At 37.4% G+C, this 19352-nt stretch overlaps 1 protein-coding gene across 2 annotated transcripts in view; it reads right to left on the bottom strand.

The window, feature by feature from the left end:
* Window positions 1–351: 351 nt before the first annotated feature.
* The window catches only part of RCAN1 (regulator of calcineurin 1), a 40003-nt gene continuing 21002 nt past the window's right edge, over window positions 352–19352 (bottom strand). Inside the window, exons 1-4 of one of the 2 annotated variants that reach the window (XM_030476741.1) lie at window positions 8038–8341; window positions 5717–5890; window positions 4564–4723; window positions 352–3104 (exon numbers count right to left, since the gene is read on the bottom strand). In XM_030476741.1, coding sequence (XP_030332601.1) covers window positions 2941–3104; window positions 4564–4723; window positions 5717–5890; window positions 8038–8124 — 585 coding nt within the window. In that variant the 5' untranslated portion in view covers window positions 8125–8341 and the 3' untranslated portion in view covers window positions 352–2940. Of the gene's footprint in view, window positions 3105–4563; window positions 4724–5716; window positions 5891–8037; window positions 8342–19352 lie in introns of those variants that run through there. The other variant, XM_030476740.1, reaches the window with a different exon arrangement.

Genomic DNA, 19352 nt, shown 5'->3' on the forward strand with positions numbered 1-19352 from the left:
GAAGAAAACTGGCAAGGATATTATGAATGCACTGGGATTATTATAGAATAGTGAGATGTTGACACCTTTATTAGGAAGCATGTCAACTTCAGGCACAGAAGAATCAGTTGTTAATGGGAATATTCTGGACTGTATTTTATTCATTAGTTGATTCTAATACTTTGCTTGAGATCATGCAAGACTCTTAAGCAGAGGGCTGGAAAGCTTTTCACTAAATAAACTCATTTGGTTGGTAAGGATGTGATCTGGGACAATATTCTTACCTTTTTTAAAATGAGAAGTGTTTGGAAGTTTAAAGTCCAGATTCTGGTGCAAAATCTTCAACTAGTTTCAAGCATAAATACCACAACATTTACAAGAAGACAACAAAATATTTTAATTTAAATATGCCCCATACTATACAACTGTATAAAATACCAACTAAGCATTCATCTGAACATTAGAAAAAAGCCAAAATAAAACCAAGAAACAACAGGATAAGCAAGCAGCACACTGTAGTAATGGTAACAGAAGGTGGCACAACCCAGGATATACAACCAGAAATGCAGGCAAGTTACTGTCTCACAACTGTTGTTCCATTTTTGGAAAGGGAAACACACTGTAACCATCCCAAGACTTCCATGGTTTCTAGTGCCCACCTTGTTAGGCAGATGCCAGTGTACTAAAATGACAAAAATCATATTGGTATTTAACATTGTGTTCTTTTTAATTGGAAGGTAGCACTGCTTTGTTCAGATTGCTATGAAGCAACAGTAACTTCCTGGATTTCTAATGCAAAACGAATGCTTTGATTGGTAATAATGGAAAGACAGAAAAAGGACAGAACAGGAGTTATTTCAGTGATTAAATTAAATGAAGTGAAACACTAAGTCCAGCAGTAGTTTGAGAAACATGGAAAAAATCTTGGAAAGGTTTAAAGGCAGTTGTAGCAAACCTACAAAGTTTCTCTCCGTTTTATTTATTTTGCATGTTAACAAGCAGTACATGTATCAAGCTGATTGTTACACCTTAGTAACACAAAATAACTTTATGCACCCCCATGTTCATAAAACATGGCTCCAGCAACACATGGCATCAGCTCTTCTTAACACTGTTGACATGGAGAGAGCGCCTCTTGAGTTAGGTCCAAGTACCAGTGTTTGTTTCAGTTTACAGGGCACACCAATCAAACCAAGATCATACTGCAGGTATTACTGAAGTTCAATATATTCCTGCTCTCTGTAGTCACAGGATATAATTTTCTGTTTTGCTTAGTATTATGACAGGCCTTCAATAACCCTGCACCACAGCTTGGAATGGTTTCATTACACATTTTTTAAAAAAATATGTATTATTTATTTAAAAACCAAGGTGTGAACCTGGGTGTTTCAGTTAATGTTTGCTTTGAATGGCACAGAATGGATTTCCCAGCTACAAAACTCGTTCTCAGACCAACTGTGGCAAAAGCAAACCAACAGAGAACCATGCTTTGATTTCTAAAAACATGTTGAGAAGCTTCAAACATCTCCTTTCTAAAACTGTTACATTTTCCCACATATTTCAGTTACTATCTCTTAAAAAAAAATAAAAATCCTGAAATCTATTTCAAAGTGAGGATCTCCATTTAAAAAAAAACAAGTAGTAAAATACACTTTTGTCTTCTTTCTTCCTCTAAACTTGTATGCCATGGGCTTCTGTCTTTTAACACTAACATATAAAAAGCCCTAAAGCTTCTCCCACAGATACCCATTACTTAAGTATGCATCATTACTTGGCATTAAACATTTCTAAATACCAGCTTATTTTGGAAGCAAAGCTAAGAAAGATTATATTTATGGACATAGAAAGCCAGTAGAAAAAGGTACAAGTGTGCATCTTGTAGAACAGTTCACATCAGGAATGAACGAGGAAAAGGCACTCCATCTCTCTTTGCTGTTCTACACACTATGTGCAATTTTTCAATCACTGTTTCAATCACCTTTGCTCACAACAATGCAGATTCACATACTGAGTAGAGTTCACATCTCTCTAATATCATGGTTTTCACTGAAAAATTACATTGCTGTCAATATGCAACATCAGCTTTATTTATACATTTAAAAGTACTTTTTTTCCAAATGAGAAAGTCAAAGCTACCAAACAGATGTTACTGAAGATATAAATTATTTGAACTTAAATAATTTAAAATTAACTTGTTTAAACAACTTTCCTATTGCACTTTTTCCATTACTTTGCCAGATAAAACCCTATATAGGCATTTAAAAGGTTAAAATTTTAAAAGCACAAGTTACACAGCACCAAAATAAGGTGCCGAAGAAGTCTTATGCCTGCTGGAAAATGAGTGCCAATAAAAACAAATATAAATATATATGTATATACACATCTAGTAGTAAGTCCAGGATGCCAAGATAATAAATACTTTAAACAATTCCCCAGATTTCCAGAAACATGTGAGAAACTATAGAAAATAATGCAAAGTTACTTTAGAAGACCAAGAATACACATGCACAAAATCTATTTTAAGAAAAAGATTTAGAGTTCCCATACTTTAATCTTTAAAACCAGCTCTGTTATCGCTATGTACTCCACACAATGACTAGCCTATTAGTTGGAGGATTTTTGCGAGTCAGAACAAAGAAAGCTTCCCCCTGTTGCTTTATAATGGAACAGCTTATAGCACCCCCCAAAAAAAATAAACCTAGTTTGTTCTGTTATGTCTCAAAATGTATTCTTCTGCCTATCTTTTGTTCCCAGTGATCTGGGAATACACTCATGACATCCATCAACCTGCAGCATCAAGAGTAAGGATGAAACTTCCAACATTTTTTCTGAGCAAACTTATATTGGAATTTCTCCTATTATAACTGCTGCTGTTGCCACCAAACCTGTGACCTGCTGTTTCCACAGTAAATTTTTCCCTTGCATATGTCTACTTGCAACCCTTGGAAAAACAACAGCAGTTCAACTGAAATGGGTAGGAGTATAATCTGGTCTTCTTGTCTGAATAATTTTTGGTTTGGGTTTCTTTGTTTCTTCTTCCACATCGTTTTCCTGGTCACTCTCACATACATGGACGACAACACTAGGAGTAGTGTCAGTTGCAGCATGTAGCTCATACTTTTCTCCTGAAAGTTAAAATATTAGCAAAACTTGTTAAAAAGCATCCGTTCTGTAGAAAAGTATGAAAGAAATTATGCAGAGAAGAGGAATACATAAAAATGCATAAGTAATACACTGACAACAATCTGATGCTACAAGGCATCAGATGGTCCAGGCAGGCGCACTGGCAATAGTCACATTTACCATCCCAAAGTATTTTGGTTCTGTTTTCAAAGCAACATAGCTCAGCTGCTTGCTTGAAAGTAAGTTTATGTATATTACCTTAGGTATTCAAGAAAGCATTCTTGAATGAGCAGTTTTAAGTCTTCTTGGTGGGTTTTTGTAATTTTAAAGTGTACAAGATTATCTATCCATTGTACCACATTCAGGAAAACTTTGTTTTCCTGAATGATCTTTCTTCCCCAAAAAAGCTTTCAGTTTAACAAAGCTGGATACAGTTCTTCCCACTTCACTAACAGTTCCTACACTCTAACAGTGTTAGAGATGCTCTAACACTGTTCTGGCATTCTGTGGAGGAGCAGAGCTGGTCATCAGCAGGCTTCATGCACATATAATGTCAACACTCAGATATAATACAGCCAGTGTGTAGAAGTGCTATGATACAAATTTTATTGACCACTGATCTGCAATCTGACTTTTCCATTATAAAAAGAATTGCTTTTAAGTCTAACCAGGTGCTAAATAATTTTAATCATACATTATGTCAGGGAAAGGGCAAACTATTTCCTTTCACCACTTTCCTGATCAGCTCGCCTGAATTTTTTTTCCTTGTTACTTTATACTCACAATCTCTCAGTGGAAAGAGCAGTCTCCATTAAGACTATAGAAAATAATTCAAAGTGACACTGTTGTTCAGAAGAGCTAACACCTGTGGCAAGCAGCACACTCTAGTGTGTCAAGGCTCTGAAGTGGTCTCTGCTCTTTCCCTGAGAACTTTATGAAGAGGAACTGGTGCAACAAGCAGCTCCATAGAGGAAAAGGCTCTTGCCTCCAGTTCTTCAGAAACACACAAGCCATTGTGCTAGAGTAACCCCTGCTTGTTCCTTGGCACCAAGTCATTAACTCCATGTTCCAGTGAATATCACAGTCAAGAGGCAGAGCTTTACAGAACTCAACATTCACAATATATACGAAAAAACGCATGGGAAAAGGGATCACAGATCTGTCAATGAGCTTACTGCAGGGCATGTCAATAACAGAGCTTTCAGGGGGAATAGGACCAACTTTTACAGCTTAGTAAGCCTTTAAGTATTTAAGACCTACTGACATCTTTTGGGTACTGCTAAAACTTAAAAGGAAACTTTTAATTACTATGTGTGTAAGAAACTACTGTTTACTAATACTTTTTTCTGGTATCACAAGTTTACTTGGTTGTTAGTAATTAATTTGAAAAGTTCTAGAAATTCAGACAGTTTAAAAGGTGTTTTAGTCAAACAAAATTCTAGTGTTTCTACTCCTCCTTACCTGGTCCTAACTTGGAGATGGCATATAAAAGGTCATAGTTAATGACTGGAGTAGCATCTTCCACTTGCTTCCAGCCAACAGGTGGAGAGGCAGGAGGTGAAATCAAAAACTGTTTGTCTGGATTCGGTGGTGCCAAATGTGAGCTTCCAATGTGCAAAGTCTGGAAAAAGCATAAAAGCCAATGCTGTTTCACTATTATCAATGAATCCATCATTCATGAGGAGTTTTAAGATTTGGATAGATGTTATGCTGTAACAGGCACTCAAGGTGGCAGCATGTAACTATATTATTGAAGAGAGCTATATGAAAGACTCAGTATACAAAATACAGACAAGCCACCACATTCATTAACTCTGATGAAACATGCAATGAATTATGCACATCCGCATCTTCTCATCATGGATTCTTACAAGAATTTCACCAGAAAATATCTGCCCTTAAAATACTGAAGTAGGAGGAAGCTGGATATGGGCTTTAAGGCCTAATGACAAACGGTGTTGAAACTCATTACCACAAGTGAGAGTGGTGAGAATTCTAGAAGGTATATAAATAAACTTGCTCCTTCAGGACTGTCCCTAGGGACATCTGAAACAGACACACATAGATTAATTTTCCCATTTAATTTGTGGAGGAAAATACACAGCAGCTACCAAAAAGCACCCAGATTACCAGAACCTGAGAGTTTCACCTCTTCAGCAGCAGATGCTAGCCAGCTACAGATCTGCACTGATGGTGATCTCCAAGTACAAACATGTGCTAAACAAACGATTTGCAGCAGTGAGAGCAGGCTCACCGGGTAGAGTCCTGAACCTGCAGCTCAGCACTTTGGATTCCCTCAGATACTATCTGAGCACGCATGTGTGCGTGTACTGCTGGCAGAGCTACCTGGCTTCCCCCACCCCATTAACTCATTTGATTGTGCTGACTGCTGTCATCTACTCCCTTTCCCCAAGATTATCAAAACAACACAGAGGGAGACATAAATGCAAAGTATACAACACCTCCAAATACTTGTAGCTTTGGAATAACCTGTGATTCTCTAATCAAACTGGAAAAAATAAAGAGTTCATTAGCATGATTGAAGACCTGTGGAAGCTTATCATTCTTAAGTTATGCGTTAGTACCTTGTATGGATAATCATATCAAGACTTACCTGAGCAAAATACAGTTTTATTTCCTTTCCAAGGAACTCTGTCTTGTGCAACTGGATTCTAGCATCTGCTGCAGATAAAGGGTTACTGAAATTTATTCGTACTCTTTTGAAGCTCTTAAAATACTGAAAGGTGATATCTCTGTCGAATGTTCTAAACAGTGATTCAAATTTGGCCTGAAAAGAAAGGACCAGAGAAGAAAGTTAACAGGCAAAACACTATATTTTCTTTAAAGAAATATAGAAATAAATTGCAGTTACTAGTAGGGGCATACTACCACTCTTGAATATTGATCTATTTATAACAGATTAGATTTAGTTTTCTTCTTCTCTCTCTTTGTAACAAATTTGTCTAACCTATCACTTGTTTGCTATATAGCAGCTTTTTTTCTTCTTAATTGAAAATGGATTATTATTACTGTTGGACATGAAACTCTGATTTAGTGATACAACAGAAATAACAGTATTGGTAAGATATTGAAAAGAAATGCTTGTCTTTCAAAATTAATATCCAAAAAAAGTCTGCCAAGCATGCCTTTGTCTAAGGATACAATTTTCAAGGAATCCAACACAACAGTTTTAATAGAGAAAAAAACAAAAAACCCCAAACCCCCCCCCCCCAAAAAAAACCCCAAAACACACAAAAAACCCCCCAACCATATTTGCAAAGTAAATGTTATTTTTTTCAGTGACTCAGCATGCATAATAAAGTTCATGAACATCTCCTGGTTTAGTAGCTGCTACTTTAATTTAAGAAAATTAACATACTATTACTGAACTCTCTGGTTTAATAGCCTCTTTCATTTTTCGAACTGAATTCTAAAAAAGCTCTCACTATCTTTCCTAAAAAATCTTCAGGACTAACCATACAGCTCCTGAAAGGCCTTTGACACATTCCTTGTTTTGACTGCATGATAAGAGTAGGAACTGGACCAAAACCTCATACCTTCATAGATCTGCAGCTGTTACTTTACTGTCCTATCTGTGTGAAAAGACTGAAACACCTTTACCAACAGCTGGCTATTTCCATTTTGCACTTCGGGTTTGTGCTCCTAGGGCATCTATGCAAACCTGACTTGGCTATTTTTCATATCATTTTTATGAAGAGTGCTTCCAGTCTTACTTTACGACGCCGGACGAAAAGACAAGAAAGAAACAGGAGGTTCTGAAGCTGCCATGCTTTTGCAAAGTGTTTCAGGCTCACACTGAGAACACAAGCCTTATTTGAGTGATAGCAATAGAACAAGCATTCAGATTTCAGGAATTTTTTTTCTCTTCATGAAAGCTTACTAGAAGATCAATACAAAGCCAAAATAAACAAGTATGTAAAAATCACACTGCCTCACTTTTTTTTACTATTACACTTTGAATTAGCAGGGGGAAAGCAGCAAAGATTACATAAGGCGGCAGCGATTACTTCAAAATTTCATCTTCCTTCCTGAAAAGTTCTGCTTCACAGACTCGCCACAGCTGTATACAGAAACCACTACATTTCAAAGACATTTTAAAGTATCAGAGCTGTCCTGCTTCTTGCTGAGCCACACAAGCTTCTCTGAAACAAGACGAGGACCCTCCACACACAAAGCCTGTATCTGTTAGCCTCCTGTACTCTGAGCATGCTGGATGCAACCATGAAAACTAAGTAAAACCCATACTAAATTGCATTTTAAAGTTCCCATTCAACAAAAACTCAGAGACTATCTGCAAGATTCGTGCAATATATATAGGTTTTTTTAAATGTATGTGTTATTCTAGAGGTCATAAATGTCATGCTAGCAATACAACAGTAAAAAAATGTTATTTTTGTCCCTAAGGTATCTTAGCAGTCAAAAATTCACTCTATTAGGACTGGATTACTTACATTATATTAATTCTAATCAGTTAAATACAAACCTGAAAGGACTTCTTATAGTTTTAACATTATGCTCTTAACTACAGTGCCAGCCAAGAAAAAAAAAATCCCATGGAAAGTATAAAGCGTGCTATAAATTATGTGAATCTTACCACCGAAATTATAATCTTAACATCTGCTGAAAGCACATATGCAAGTGAAGAGTACTCTATACAGACAGGCAAGAAAGTCTGGAGGTAAACTTCTGATCATTTTCAAACCCACACAGTTTAAGATACAGTAATTTCCAGAGTTCGTAATTCATATTAGAGCATACTGTTGCAGACTTCTAAGACCCAAAACCCTTACATCAAACTGAAATTTTCTCACAAGTCAAAAAGGTATCAAGGTATTTTAGACAATTTGAAACAGCAGCTACATACTTCAGTATTCCAGTAGTTCACAGGAATAAACCACAAAAGATAAAACATACCCTTGTTTCTGCTTGATTGAAGACATCGCTATCTGCCACACAGGCAATCAGAGAACTAAAACTGTAGTTAAAATTTCTGAAATGCATTTTGTGCTTCACTAAAGCAATACTTGCTGTTCCGCAAGAAGCCAAGGACTTAAGGAAGCCGTTGGTCCTGCAGGCAGCGTTTATAAGGGAAACAAGTCCAGCCCCTCAACAAAAAAAAAAGGAAAAGAAAAAGAAAGGTTTCAGAGCATCCTGTATGTGACAGCGAATTCCTGAACAAAGTCCTGCATGCTTTGAGGCAGTCAGGAACAAAATGTAAGCTGCGACTGGAAAGAGGTGACGTCAGCACATTAGTCAGCTTCCCTATGCTAATTACCAGTGCTCGGGAGGATGGAAAAAACAGCTGAGGTTTGCACAGCAGCTGCTTTCTCGAGCCTCTTGCAGCATACTTTCCACTGGTAGTAATTCCATTCAGCACTCAGACAACATGCTCTTCACTGGAATGGGACAACCCATCTTAAGATGGAAAATGTTACTGCTAAAGGACCAAAGTCTAGAGTAATAGGCTGTAATTAGCCAGGAGGAAAATTGCAAGACTTTGGAACGGAAAACAAATCCCTCAGGTCAACAGCTTTTGGTAATTTTGTGGAAAAATACACAGACTGATATTTAGAGATTAGGAGGAATTGATTTGGGAAAATACTTTTTCCCCCCATTACCGTGAGAAGTCCTTTTGAAGCTTTCTTCAAAGCAACTATATGATCTAATTACCATTCTTACTTTATTTAAAACCTCATTCTGAGCTTCATACACTGGTGAGGTTTTTTATTTGGGGATTTTTTTTATTCTTCTTTAACCAAGACCACCACCAGAAATCTGCTGGCAGGGTTTTAATCTGAACTACTGACAGCAGCGATGAGGTATGAAATCTACATTTCTGGCATTTTCTGGTTTATCTATATCCCAACTTGAGAACATTTTCCACAGAGTAGCACAGGACAGGTTTTTTGGGGGGGAGTTTTGGGGTTTGTGAGGTTTTTTGCCTTAAAAAAAAAAAAAAAAAAAAAAAAAAAATCAAGAACCATTTAAAAACTCAGTACCATTTGAAGTAATTCACTAAGTTTAAACTGAAGCTCTCACAAGCTATTTGGAACTCTCCTATGCAGCTTCAAATCAAAGTTTATTATAAAGTCAAAAATCATAAGTGCATTTAGTTCATGTTACTATAACATGAGGCTCTCACAGAAGCATAGATTTATGAAATACTTGCAGACAGTTGTAATTTTAAAGCCTTATTTCATAAATATTTAACCATGTATAACTAGTCACATGAATAGCCTCCTTTATTTCCAGGGGCTCTACTTACTTGTTTACTAAGGATGCTTATTATGCCACAGGCTAAAATTCCCCATTTAGTAGCCAAACTCTCTGCTATTGTAAAGTTACCTTAGTGTGAAAGACTACTCAGACCAACTTCCTAGCACCTTTTCTTAGAAGCCCTTAAAAATAAGCTCAGCTCAGGAAAAGAGAAGGTGCTTGGAAGGACAACTCAACAACTGGTGTAGATGCTGTCAGTGAGATTAAAATGAACTCTGAAAGACAGTAACAGGTAATAAACCTCCAGTGCTCCAGGAGCACCTAACATACTGGGTGCCTGAAGGACAGAAAAGACAGGGAGAAACAGCAGCTCCCTTCCTCACCCTGAGCGCCCAGGAAGATGGGATACAGTGGCTATCCAGCTCCCTGACACTGCCGAGATCTGGACTGGGCACCAATACAGCGAGAACAGGTCTGAGTTCCCAAGCCCACAGTCTGTACCCAGAAACACAGATACCTGAGGATTCATAAACAGCCATCACGCCAAGCAGTGAACCTGAGCTCACACAGAAAATCATGCCGAGTATGTCTTGAATCCTGCCCTTGCCCTGGAATTAGGTCGTCAAGTGTCTTAAAGACTTCGGAAGTGGAAGCACCAAGCATGACTCTCTAGACCAGTGGTTAGGATGCTCACCTGGAAAATATGGCCATGAATCACCTGAGCATAAAAGGAAAACAAGTTTTCCACATCTTAGGTGAATGCTATAGCTACTGATAAGAAAGTAAGGAAGGTCCCCCCCTTTAACCTGCTACTGAGTCAGAGTCATTTGGCATACTCCAAGGCCATCAAGCTGCCTGCATCATCTTTGTGGGTGATAGGTGGAAAGAATATTTCTTTTGTAGAGCCTCATAAGGCCTACACAGAAGGCAGTTGCAAGCTGCTGAAGCCTTTGGCAACCTAGCTGCAGACCTTTATATAGCTAAGTATGTCAAAGCTTCCTAGGAGTCCAGTGATTGTCAAAGTCTTCAAAAGCCCTATTTTGGACTTCACAGCTTAACGTAGGATAGGTAGATCTCATGCACTTACATCCCTCTGAAACTCCAGACTTAGATTTTTATGCCCAGATCCCATGAAGAGTAAAGACATTAAAAATACCTCCGATTGCTATCCTCAAGGCCACCTACACATTACTAGGACCCACTGAAAATTACTTTACACGTCTTTCAGATATAACTGTCATCTAAACCAGGACCATAGCCTGCTGTATTGCTGTAAACAAACCATCTATTTTTGAGAACATTTAACATGTCACAAAATGGTTTTTCACAGTCTTCTCTGGATGTAAAATAAACATTGAGTCTTCTATTGATACATGGTAGGTCTTCACTTTGCCTGGTTAAAAAGACAAAGAAAAGAAACCAGCCCTAATCTGTTCTATTTTACCAATAATATTTTTGGTAAGGTTGTATCACCAGTCACTCTTAAACAAACAATTTAAGAAAAAAAAAAAAAAAAAAAAAAGGAGATGGTTGCACACTACTCCATTCACAACACAGAATAAATTGAGAACTAGTATTCTGGGGGGGGAGAAATCCCTTTGAATTGGTATAATATCCTTAGTGCTACTCTTGATTAGAACAAAAATGCAGTCTACAATGTCTCAATTAGTGGATTAAATAAACTACCTTGAATTATTAAAAAAAAAAAAAAAAGGCAAAACCAACCAAACAAAACAACAACAAAAAAGAAGAACTTACTTTCTCAAAAGAAAACTCTCACTACCTCTGCTTCATTTAATGAAGTGTTACTTAAGGCAGTAGCACTGTGTTGAGAGCCCCGAGATCTACTGTAGAAATGAAGAGCCAAAGTTACAAAACCACCATTACAAAATCCTGTCAGTGTTGCAATGTTTATTCTGAGGTGTTCAGGTCCTGTAACAGTTGCTAACCACAAGCTAACAAACTGTCTGGAACAAGAACATGACAAGACTATCAGAACTCCTGGATTTGATGTTCTGATTATCAAATCAGAGTACAGTTTTTTCCTCCCTTGTCTTCAAAGCGTTTGCTGCTTTCTGTCTTCTCTTTCAGACTCCCTAGTGACCTTCAGAAAGAGAACGAGGCCAAGATTACCTGCTTCAAGATACATGCTATCATCCAGGTATCAAATAACGTCTGATACCAAAGAACACAAAGTTCATCAGTGCAATGGGATGCTGCTGTACTTTGGGCAACAAGAATCCGGGAAACCAAACGGGCAAGAACAGTGTGATGTGACAACATGGTCAGCCCTGCTTTTCTCAGGTTTCACCTTTCCCTTGAAAAGTACATGGCTTCCAGGGCTTAAGTTTTAAAAGCTGAATTCTGAAAACTGCAGACAAGATACTCAATGCAGACCTAAAGTACACACTAACATCAACAGCACCTGACAGATCCTCCACTAGCAGCGCTTCCCAGGCAGAGAAATTTAAAAGTGACCATTTTTTTATCACTTCCGGGGGGTGAAAGGAGAAACAAGGATTCAAATGAGCATATGGAACAGTGGGAACACAAGATGATTGAATGCCATAAATAGTTCTATAATTTAATCTCCACATGCAGTAAAATAGGTAAGGCACAGGAGAAAATGAGACCACAGAAGTAAGAAAAAAGGCAAGTCACAAAAATGACTGTTCATTGCCAATAACTACATTAGCAAAGCTAACAATCTGAGAAAGAAAATTAACATGAAAATAAATGTGTTGATAATTCTGTGAGCTAATAAAATTGTAACCTATGAGCTATAAATCAGAACAATGTAGTCCATTTATTTCTCTCATCTCTGGCAGACTTTTATAACTGCCCTTGGAGGGTGCTCTTTACGTAACCCCTGTACTCCCTCTATATATACTTGCTGATCTTTTGCTATCAACATATAGTTTCTATTCCTGTCTTCATGTTAATTATCTTGCTTTAGCCCTTACTTATGACAGGGATAAACATCTTGAAGATCTTGAAGTTATCCAGAATGAATAATCATACTCACTGGCTTAATTTTCCTAGTGTTTGGGAGAGGGAGGGGCAGACAGTAAAGTCTAAACAGCTTCCAGAGCTATCCATGCATATCTAGGGTCAGTAAGCTCTGCTCTGTGCCAGCAGGCACCTGAATTCAGACAACCCTCTAACCTGTGCTGCTCTGTCAGCACATACTATGTGTCTGCATGGGACAGGCATGCGGAAGGAGAATGGGAAAAACTAATAAACATTCCTTTACAGAATATAATACTCACCTAGAGTATGGGTTCGGCATGCGTTCAGGTAAAAACAAAAAATCCCCAGAACTCAGACCCACTGAAAAGGTAAGTAAGTTTAACACATGAAGGGCTAATGAGCACATCCTTGACTGTGTATTTTTCTTTACCGCCTTCAAGCGTGCTCTGCAAACTAACACTGCCATCAAGGACCAGTAACACTCTCTGTCATGAAAAAAATCTTCTTTTCCCTGCCCTTGCGATTCAAGAAGTGGGTTATTTTTATGTAGATGTTTGTGTTGTGGGGTTTGTTTTGTTTTGAAACTTACTTGGTGAGCAAGAGAAGTCACATCAGTGCTGGCTGGCTCAACTAAAGAGCCAGGAGTGAGGGCAGTGAGTTAAGATTCTTGCCTTAAAATGTCTGTACAATTCTTAGGCTCATTTTACTAGGGAAAAATGAATCAACTTCCCAGAACATGATTTCTTTTTGTAGGTCTAACAGGATTTGCTATGAAGTAAAATTAACTGGCTGACTAATCATACTTGAGTACACTTTTCTCCAAAAAATCCTTCCAATACCCTGAGCACTGGGAGACTGGCAACCTTGAGATCTAATTCAGAATATTGGAATGGTTATACACCTACTCATGCAGTCAGGCAGTAACACAGCCCTTAACTGAGCCGTACAAATTTCTCCCACGCCAGGCAGACCCAGATCAGAAACACTGGGAGAAGAAGAAAGTCAGAATCATCATACAACTGAAAACATTAATGAACAGTTTCTTCTGCTTTGTGGTTAGGAAAACAAAGTTTTTCTAAGCTTGTATACTTGTTGATTTTATATTCTATGCATTGATCAGATCATCAGAAAGATATTACAAGCAAAATGAGTATATACACCAAGTTAGTACATCACCAGAGAAATAATCTGCAATAAAACACCTTTTTAACAAGCAAAAACCCAATCTTTAATGTTATGAAATAACTGCACAAATAGTATCTGAAAATTTGTTTACAATAAAGAAATCGGACAGACCAGAGGAATATAAACACACAAACTGGTTTTCCAAATTACACAGAGCTACGTGCAGTGTATTAAATCAAGGTAACACCCACACAATGACAAAATGGAAAAAGGGGCACGAAGCATGGAGTTAAGACTGTCATCATCAGCTCCTCTCATTAACTTTGTTTATAATAGGGAACAGCAAACACATGACCACTTATGCTTACAAGTATTTTAGTCACTGTATTTCCAGTCATAAAACAGAGACAAAAATTTGTGCAGTTTTAATAAAATTTAAGCATTTGATTGCATATAATAGCATACACAGAAGAAAACCCTATCTGTCTGTACTACATCAAGCTAGGTCAAGTACTTATATAGAGGAACCATTTGAAAAAATTATTCAGTGGCTATAAAAGTCTGAACTTCTGGACAGTACTTGCATATCTAAAAAGCAACTTTTCAAAACATGTAAAAGCAAGCAGAAAAGCTATGAAGATTCTGAACCCTTAAGATGGTACATATGCTTAAGGTGCAGGACTCAAATACCTTTATATATGTAAAATTATAGGAGGACAAATGCCAATCAAACAAGTTTTTTCAAAAAACTCTATCTATTTCTCCTGTATTTGTTTGTTTAAATTCATTAACTCATTTGTTTTAATTACAAAATTATCTACAGGTAACATATTTACAGTAGAAATAACATATCATGAAACACCAAGTCTTTGTGCACTGATTGGGTAGGGGGACTGAAAAAAGGAAGGAGAATTTTCTTGCAAGGTCAGTCATAAACATTTCTCCCACCCCCACCATAGAGAGATAATTTGGTTTCAAATAATAAAAAAAACCTTCAAGAAGATGCTTCTTAAAAGTGTATCAAAATACCTGAAAAAGACTGTCCAGCAATACTACAGTTCAATCCATTACATGTTGGGGGTGCAGGGGGCTGCAAGACAAAAGAGCAAACCCACTGAATAAAAAGCCAAAGACCAAGACGATAATCTTTAACCAAGACAAATGCAAACAAGATCGTTTCCATGGCCGGTCACAGTTGTAGTGTTGATTATTTATTTCTACCTACGGCGGAAAAGGGAAAGAAAAGGCAATGAGGACAATAGTACAGTCTGTAACTCGTAACGGAAGTGGTGCACATGCCACACTAGAAAAGGCTAACTATGGAAAGGGAAGGGCAGGAAATCCTTAAACAACTCTTCTGACTTAAACTTGTTGAAGGCTTCTATAAATATAGATATCTATATAAATCCTTCCCTCAGAGTGGAGATTAAAAAAGGGGAAAGAGGAAAATTCTCCAAAGATCATCTATATTTATTATGAGCTAAAAAAGAACAAGGGCTTTTAAACCAAAATGTGTTAATAGGCCATTTTTGCATACTTCAGAATAAAGCATTTGTAAACTATTTACAGCAGAATTGAAGGAAGTTATTTGTTAAAAAAATGTTCCCACCCTCCAAGATAGAGAGTAGTATCTCATATGCACTGTGTAACTAAGGAAACATATGTATTCTTCCTACCACTATAACTAGGAAAAATCATCAGCAGTCTGACCTTTTCAAGGTTATTTATTTGAATACCAGTGTGGGAAAAAAATCTAGACAGTAATTAACAGATAGGTAGATTTGCAAGATGAAACAATTTAAGAAAGAAAGAAGAGACATGTTACATACATCAGCTACTAAAAGAAAAACAGCTCTTGAGATAATTATTTCTTGAGTGAGGGGGCACCTTCTGAAGATGAAGAACACTTTGTTTTGTAAAGAGAAACAGCTGTAAAGTTATTTATAAGTTGGATTCAGTGGAGGGAGAGGTCCAGGGGATAGGGCACATACTGACAGTGGGATCCATGCATTCCTTAAGCACGTCATACATATTCTGACACTTACACAGCTGGAGTGCTGCACTCCAATGCTGCCTCTGCACATCGCCCATGCATTAGGGTGAGCTAAGGGGCATTGAGGAATGTTGGTGCTGGGCTTGTACACTGATATCTAAAACATGCCATGTTTGAAGACTGAACAGGGCCAAATTTCAGAACGGGCCTTTAGTGTTAACCTAGATATATTTAAATGTTGGCAGTGATGTAAATACAGCTATCTTCAGCAGCTGAAACAAGTAGTGATGAGGAATAAAAGTTCTTGGAATGGAAGACAATCACCTTGTGACAGCTTACAAGAAAGGTGTAACGGAAGACATCGAAACCAAAGTTCCCCAGATCTTTCTGATGCTAAGAGGGAATGAGACCCCAGGAAGTGATCCAGCAGAGTGTCACAATCCAGTCCCACAACTGAGAGCATTTTATTCAAGCCCTATCAAACTGAAGCCAGTGTGGTCAAAGCTTTCCAAGACCAGATGTTTCAGTATCAAGCATACACTTCCAAAACCCCTTTCTTCCACCCTGGAGCCAGAAGCAGCATCCACAAACATAAATGAAAAATGCTAACAGAACACTGGACCTAAATTTGGTTTATGATTTAAAAAACCCAAGCCAGTAAGTTATGATCTGTTTTGATATATACACATATAAGTACAGTGATGAAGACATGGTATATTTTACAAAACAGATTTTAAAAACTAAATTTTGAGATGACTGGGCAAGGTTATGATCCAGATTCATGTACTGAAGACTATATCTTCTAAAATTATATATATAATATGTTACAGTAAAAGCTTGATGTCAGCATCCTAGTCTTAAGTATTGCTTGGGGGAAAAAAATATTTGTTTGGCTTTCTGGCTTTATGACACACACACTGATCATCATAGCAGGATTAAAAAGGCAGGTGACATTTTTGGTTCAATATGCTTCCACATCCATTGAAACTACTCTAACAAAAAACCAAAAAAGTCAAGTTATTTTTATCTCACTTCATACATTCTAGATAATGAAGGATATCATGACAAAAGGTCAGTACAGAGGAGAAAAAGTAGAAGGAACAAATCTGTGTCAGCTTATCTTTATTCCCTACTCAACATCTAATCAAGAGTTACCATTATAAAACATGAATCATTGCACAGTAAAGCCTCAGATAAACGCATTTAAGAAGCCTAATGACTTTTTCTTTAAGCAACCAAAGGTTTGCTTTCAAATTTGTTCTGAAATAGTAAGGTATTATTTTAGTGGTTTCCAGACCTGTGACTAAGGATCTCTGACGGGTATTTCAGATCAACTGGTTAGACAAAGAGTTCCAAAGTCCTTTTATGCAAAAAAATCTGAAGCCAGCTGTCACTTCTGATGATTTTGGAGGTTGCTAGGAGCATGCCACCAACCTGTGTTTTGGCGGCATGCTGCTCCTAGCAGCAACCTGTGAGACTTACACCATTACCTCTACTCCTCCATTCCACAGACCGCATTGCAATATGACATATCTGTAATGTTAAGCGAAAATTCCAAAACAAGTAAGAAACATCTGATGGTGGAAACCAAAACCCAGTCATTCTTATCTAATCGTACTCAAACAGAATGAGGGCTTTTGAGCTGCAATGAATCTTCCACGATCACATTTGGGAAATTAAATCTGTTCACCATGACTAGTTAAACAGAACAGCAGTAAGCAGGGAAGGAGACAACAATATTCACTCCTCAGCCTCACCTATATTTTCCTATTGGAAGATCTTGAAATTCTGCCATGGAGTTTCTCCAGAACAGATGCACACTCCCCAAGACTAAAGACAGTAAAAAAAGGCAGTTTGCACCATCACTGCAATCAAAGCTTTATTTACTCCCCCAACATAACAGCAAGGTGCTACCTTTATTCAAACCAGTAGTCTTGGTGGTCCCTCCTCCCAGAAGCTGTTTCTCAACATTGATCTGGCACACTTCTGGGAACTTGGATATATTCTTACACCCAATGTCATGGCACACAGGTGCCATTCTGTGGACTACTCCCCCTCACAGAGCAAGTACAGCTGATTCAAAATCTTCAAGAGCTATTATTACTATGATGACATTTGCTGAAGTAGCATACTGGCTTGCCTACAGTCTAATTACTTTACACCAACTTTGAAACATTTTCCACTGAATAAAAGAAATTGTAGAGAATGGTTTGGAACAGTCAATCAGTCTTTCTTTACAGGATCTCCAAAACCTGTGAGACAATTTTGTTTACCATTTAATCAATAATTCTTGGAAGTTCAAATCTTATTTCTTCTCCAATTAAAAATTTTACCTATTAAAGACATGTGAATAGCACGCCACACTTGCTCCAATGAATGCCAGTTAACTTACTAATTTTCTTGATCTTACTTCAACAGCTTTTCACATGACAGAAGAAACAAAACAAAACTTTCAGAAGGTTACCTGCATCTACCGCTATTATTTCAAGAGGATAATAAAGAAGAAATCCTACTCAAATTAGTTCTTAATGCAATTTAAAACATTTATTTGAAGTCTGAAGCTACAGCCTGTACCCTGAAGCTATATGTTCTTTCAGCAGAAAGCCATAATGCCAAGGGATCCAGAGTTTTGACCACAGAAGTGTGCATCACCTGTGGACGTCAGCGAGGCCTCTGTGAAGCCAAGTCTGACTTCAGTGATTTCTCTGCATACAGAAACTATCCACTCCGCAATTACTCCACCAAGGGATTAAAAAAAGATCCAAGTAACCCACTGATGATTTTTTTTTTAACACAGATTCCAAAAGCACTGCCAAGAAGGAAAGTAGCTGTTTCGCTGAATAGACTCTTACAAGATTTATTTTTTAGACAGGAGCTTAAAATATAAGAACTGTAGTCATGCTTGCATTATGTAGCCTACATATGTTTAAACAGAATATAAAGAGCTGTGCTCTGTCACAGAAGGGCTATTTACAGATTCAATGTGTGATAGTTTTCCAGCCAGCCATCTGAAAAATAAATACCTACAGTGTGCTTATTCCTTCCTTGGAAAAATCCATGACTTACACTTCCATTTCCAAGCATTAAACACAAAATTCCTGTTCACTGACTGGTAACATAAAAGTGGTAATTTGGAAATTCCACTACAGAATATTTGAGTAACCAACTAGACTCATTTAGAAAATTTTCATATGACAAGTATATTCCAAAATTTAAAGTCTTTTTTCAACATGTTTCCATTCCTGCAAGGAATTTACTGAAGTGATCCATAGTAAATGGATTACAATTTTGCCCTCATTCAAATATTCTGGAAGGAAATAAAACTTTTTCATACCATATATTTATTGGTAACTACTTTTCTACTCATATTAAAAATACAATTCCACTTGGAAAAATTAATAAAGTGCTTTTGCATCCAAAAGTTTGCAAAATTGCAGTGACTAAATAGAATAGTGGACTCATGGGGGGGGAAGCGTCTTAAGATTTGATGTGCTGAGAGTATTTTAGAAGAGAGAAACATTCTGTTTAGTTAGAGATAACCAACTTCTGTTTAATGAAGTTGGTTTCATTAAGAAAAATATTTTCACTAACAGGCAAAACCAGAGCAAGTAAATAAGAACTGCATAGCACCTGGTCAGTTGTATGGACTGATTATACAAACAGAGGCTAATCAAATATGCTAACACCTGTGCAAACCAGCATCTTAAACTGATCATGAATAAACCTGCTGAAAGAACGGAGCCCTCCACAGAAAAATCTCCAGGAAACCTCTCTACTTTGTTCAAGAAGTGACATTTTGGAACAAAGGTGTTCACCTGAACTGAATAGCCATGACGCTTAGTTATCACCAATTTACGTAATGCCACCCGGAAGCCAGATCAGCACTGGAATTCCTTCCTGCTCATTTATACCTCAAAGCCATCCT

Source organism: Strigops habroptila, chromosome 2 (genome assembly GCF_004027225.2).
Source record: "Strigops habroptila isolate Jane chromosome 2, bStrHab1.2.pri, whole genome shotgun sequence".
In the NCBI taxonomy this organism is placed as follows: Eukaryota; Metazoa; Chordata; class Aves; order Psittaciformes; family Psittacidae; genus Strigops; species Strigops habroptila.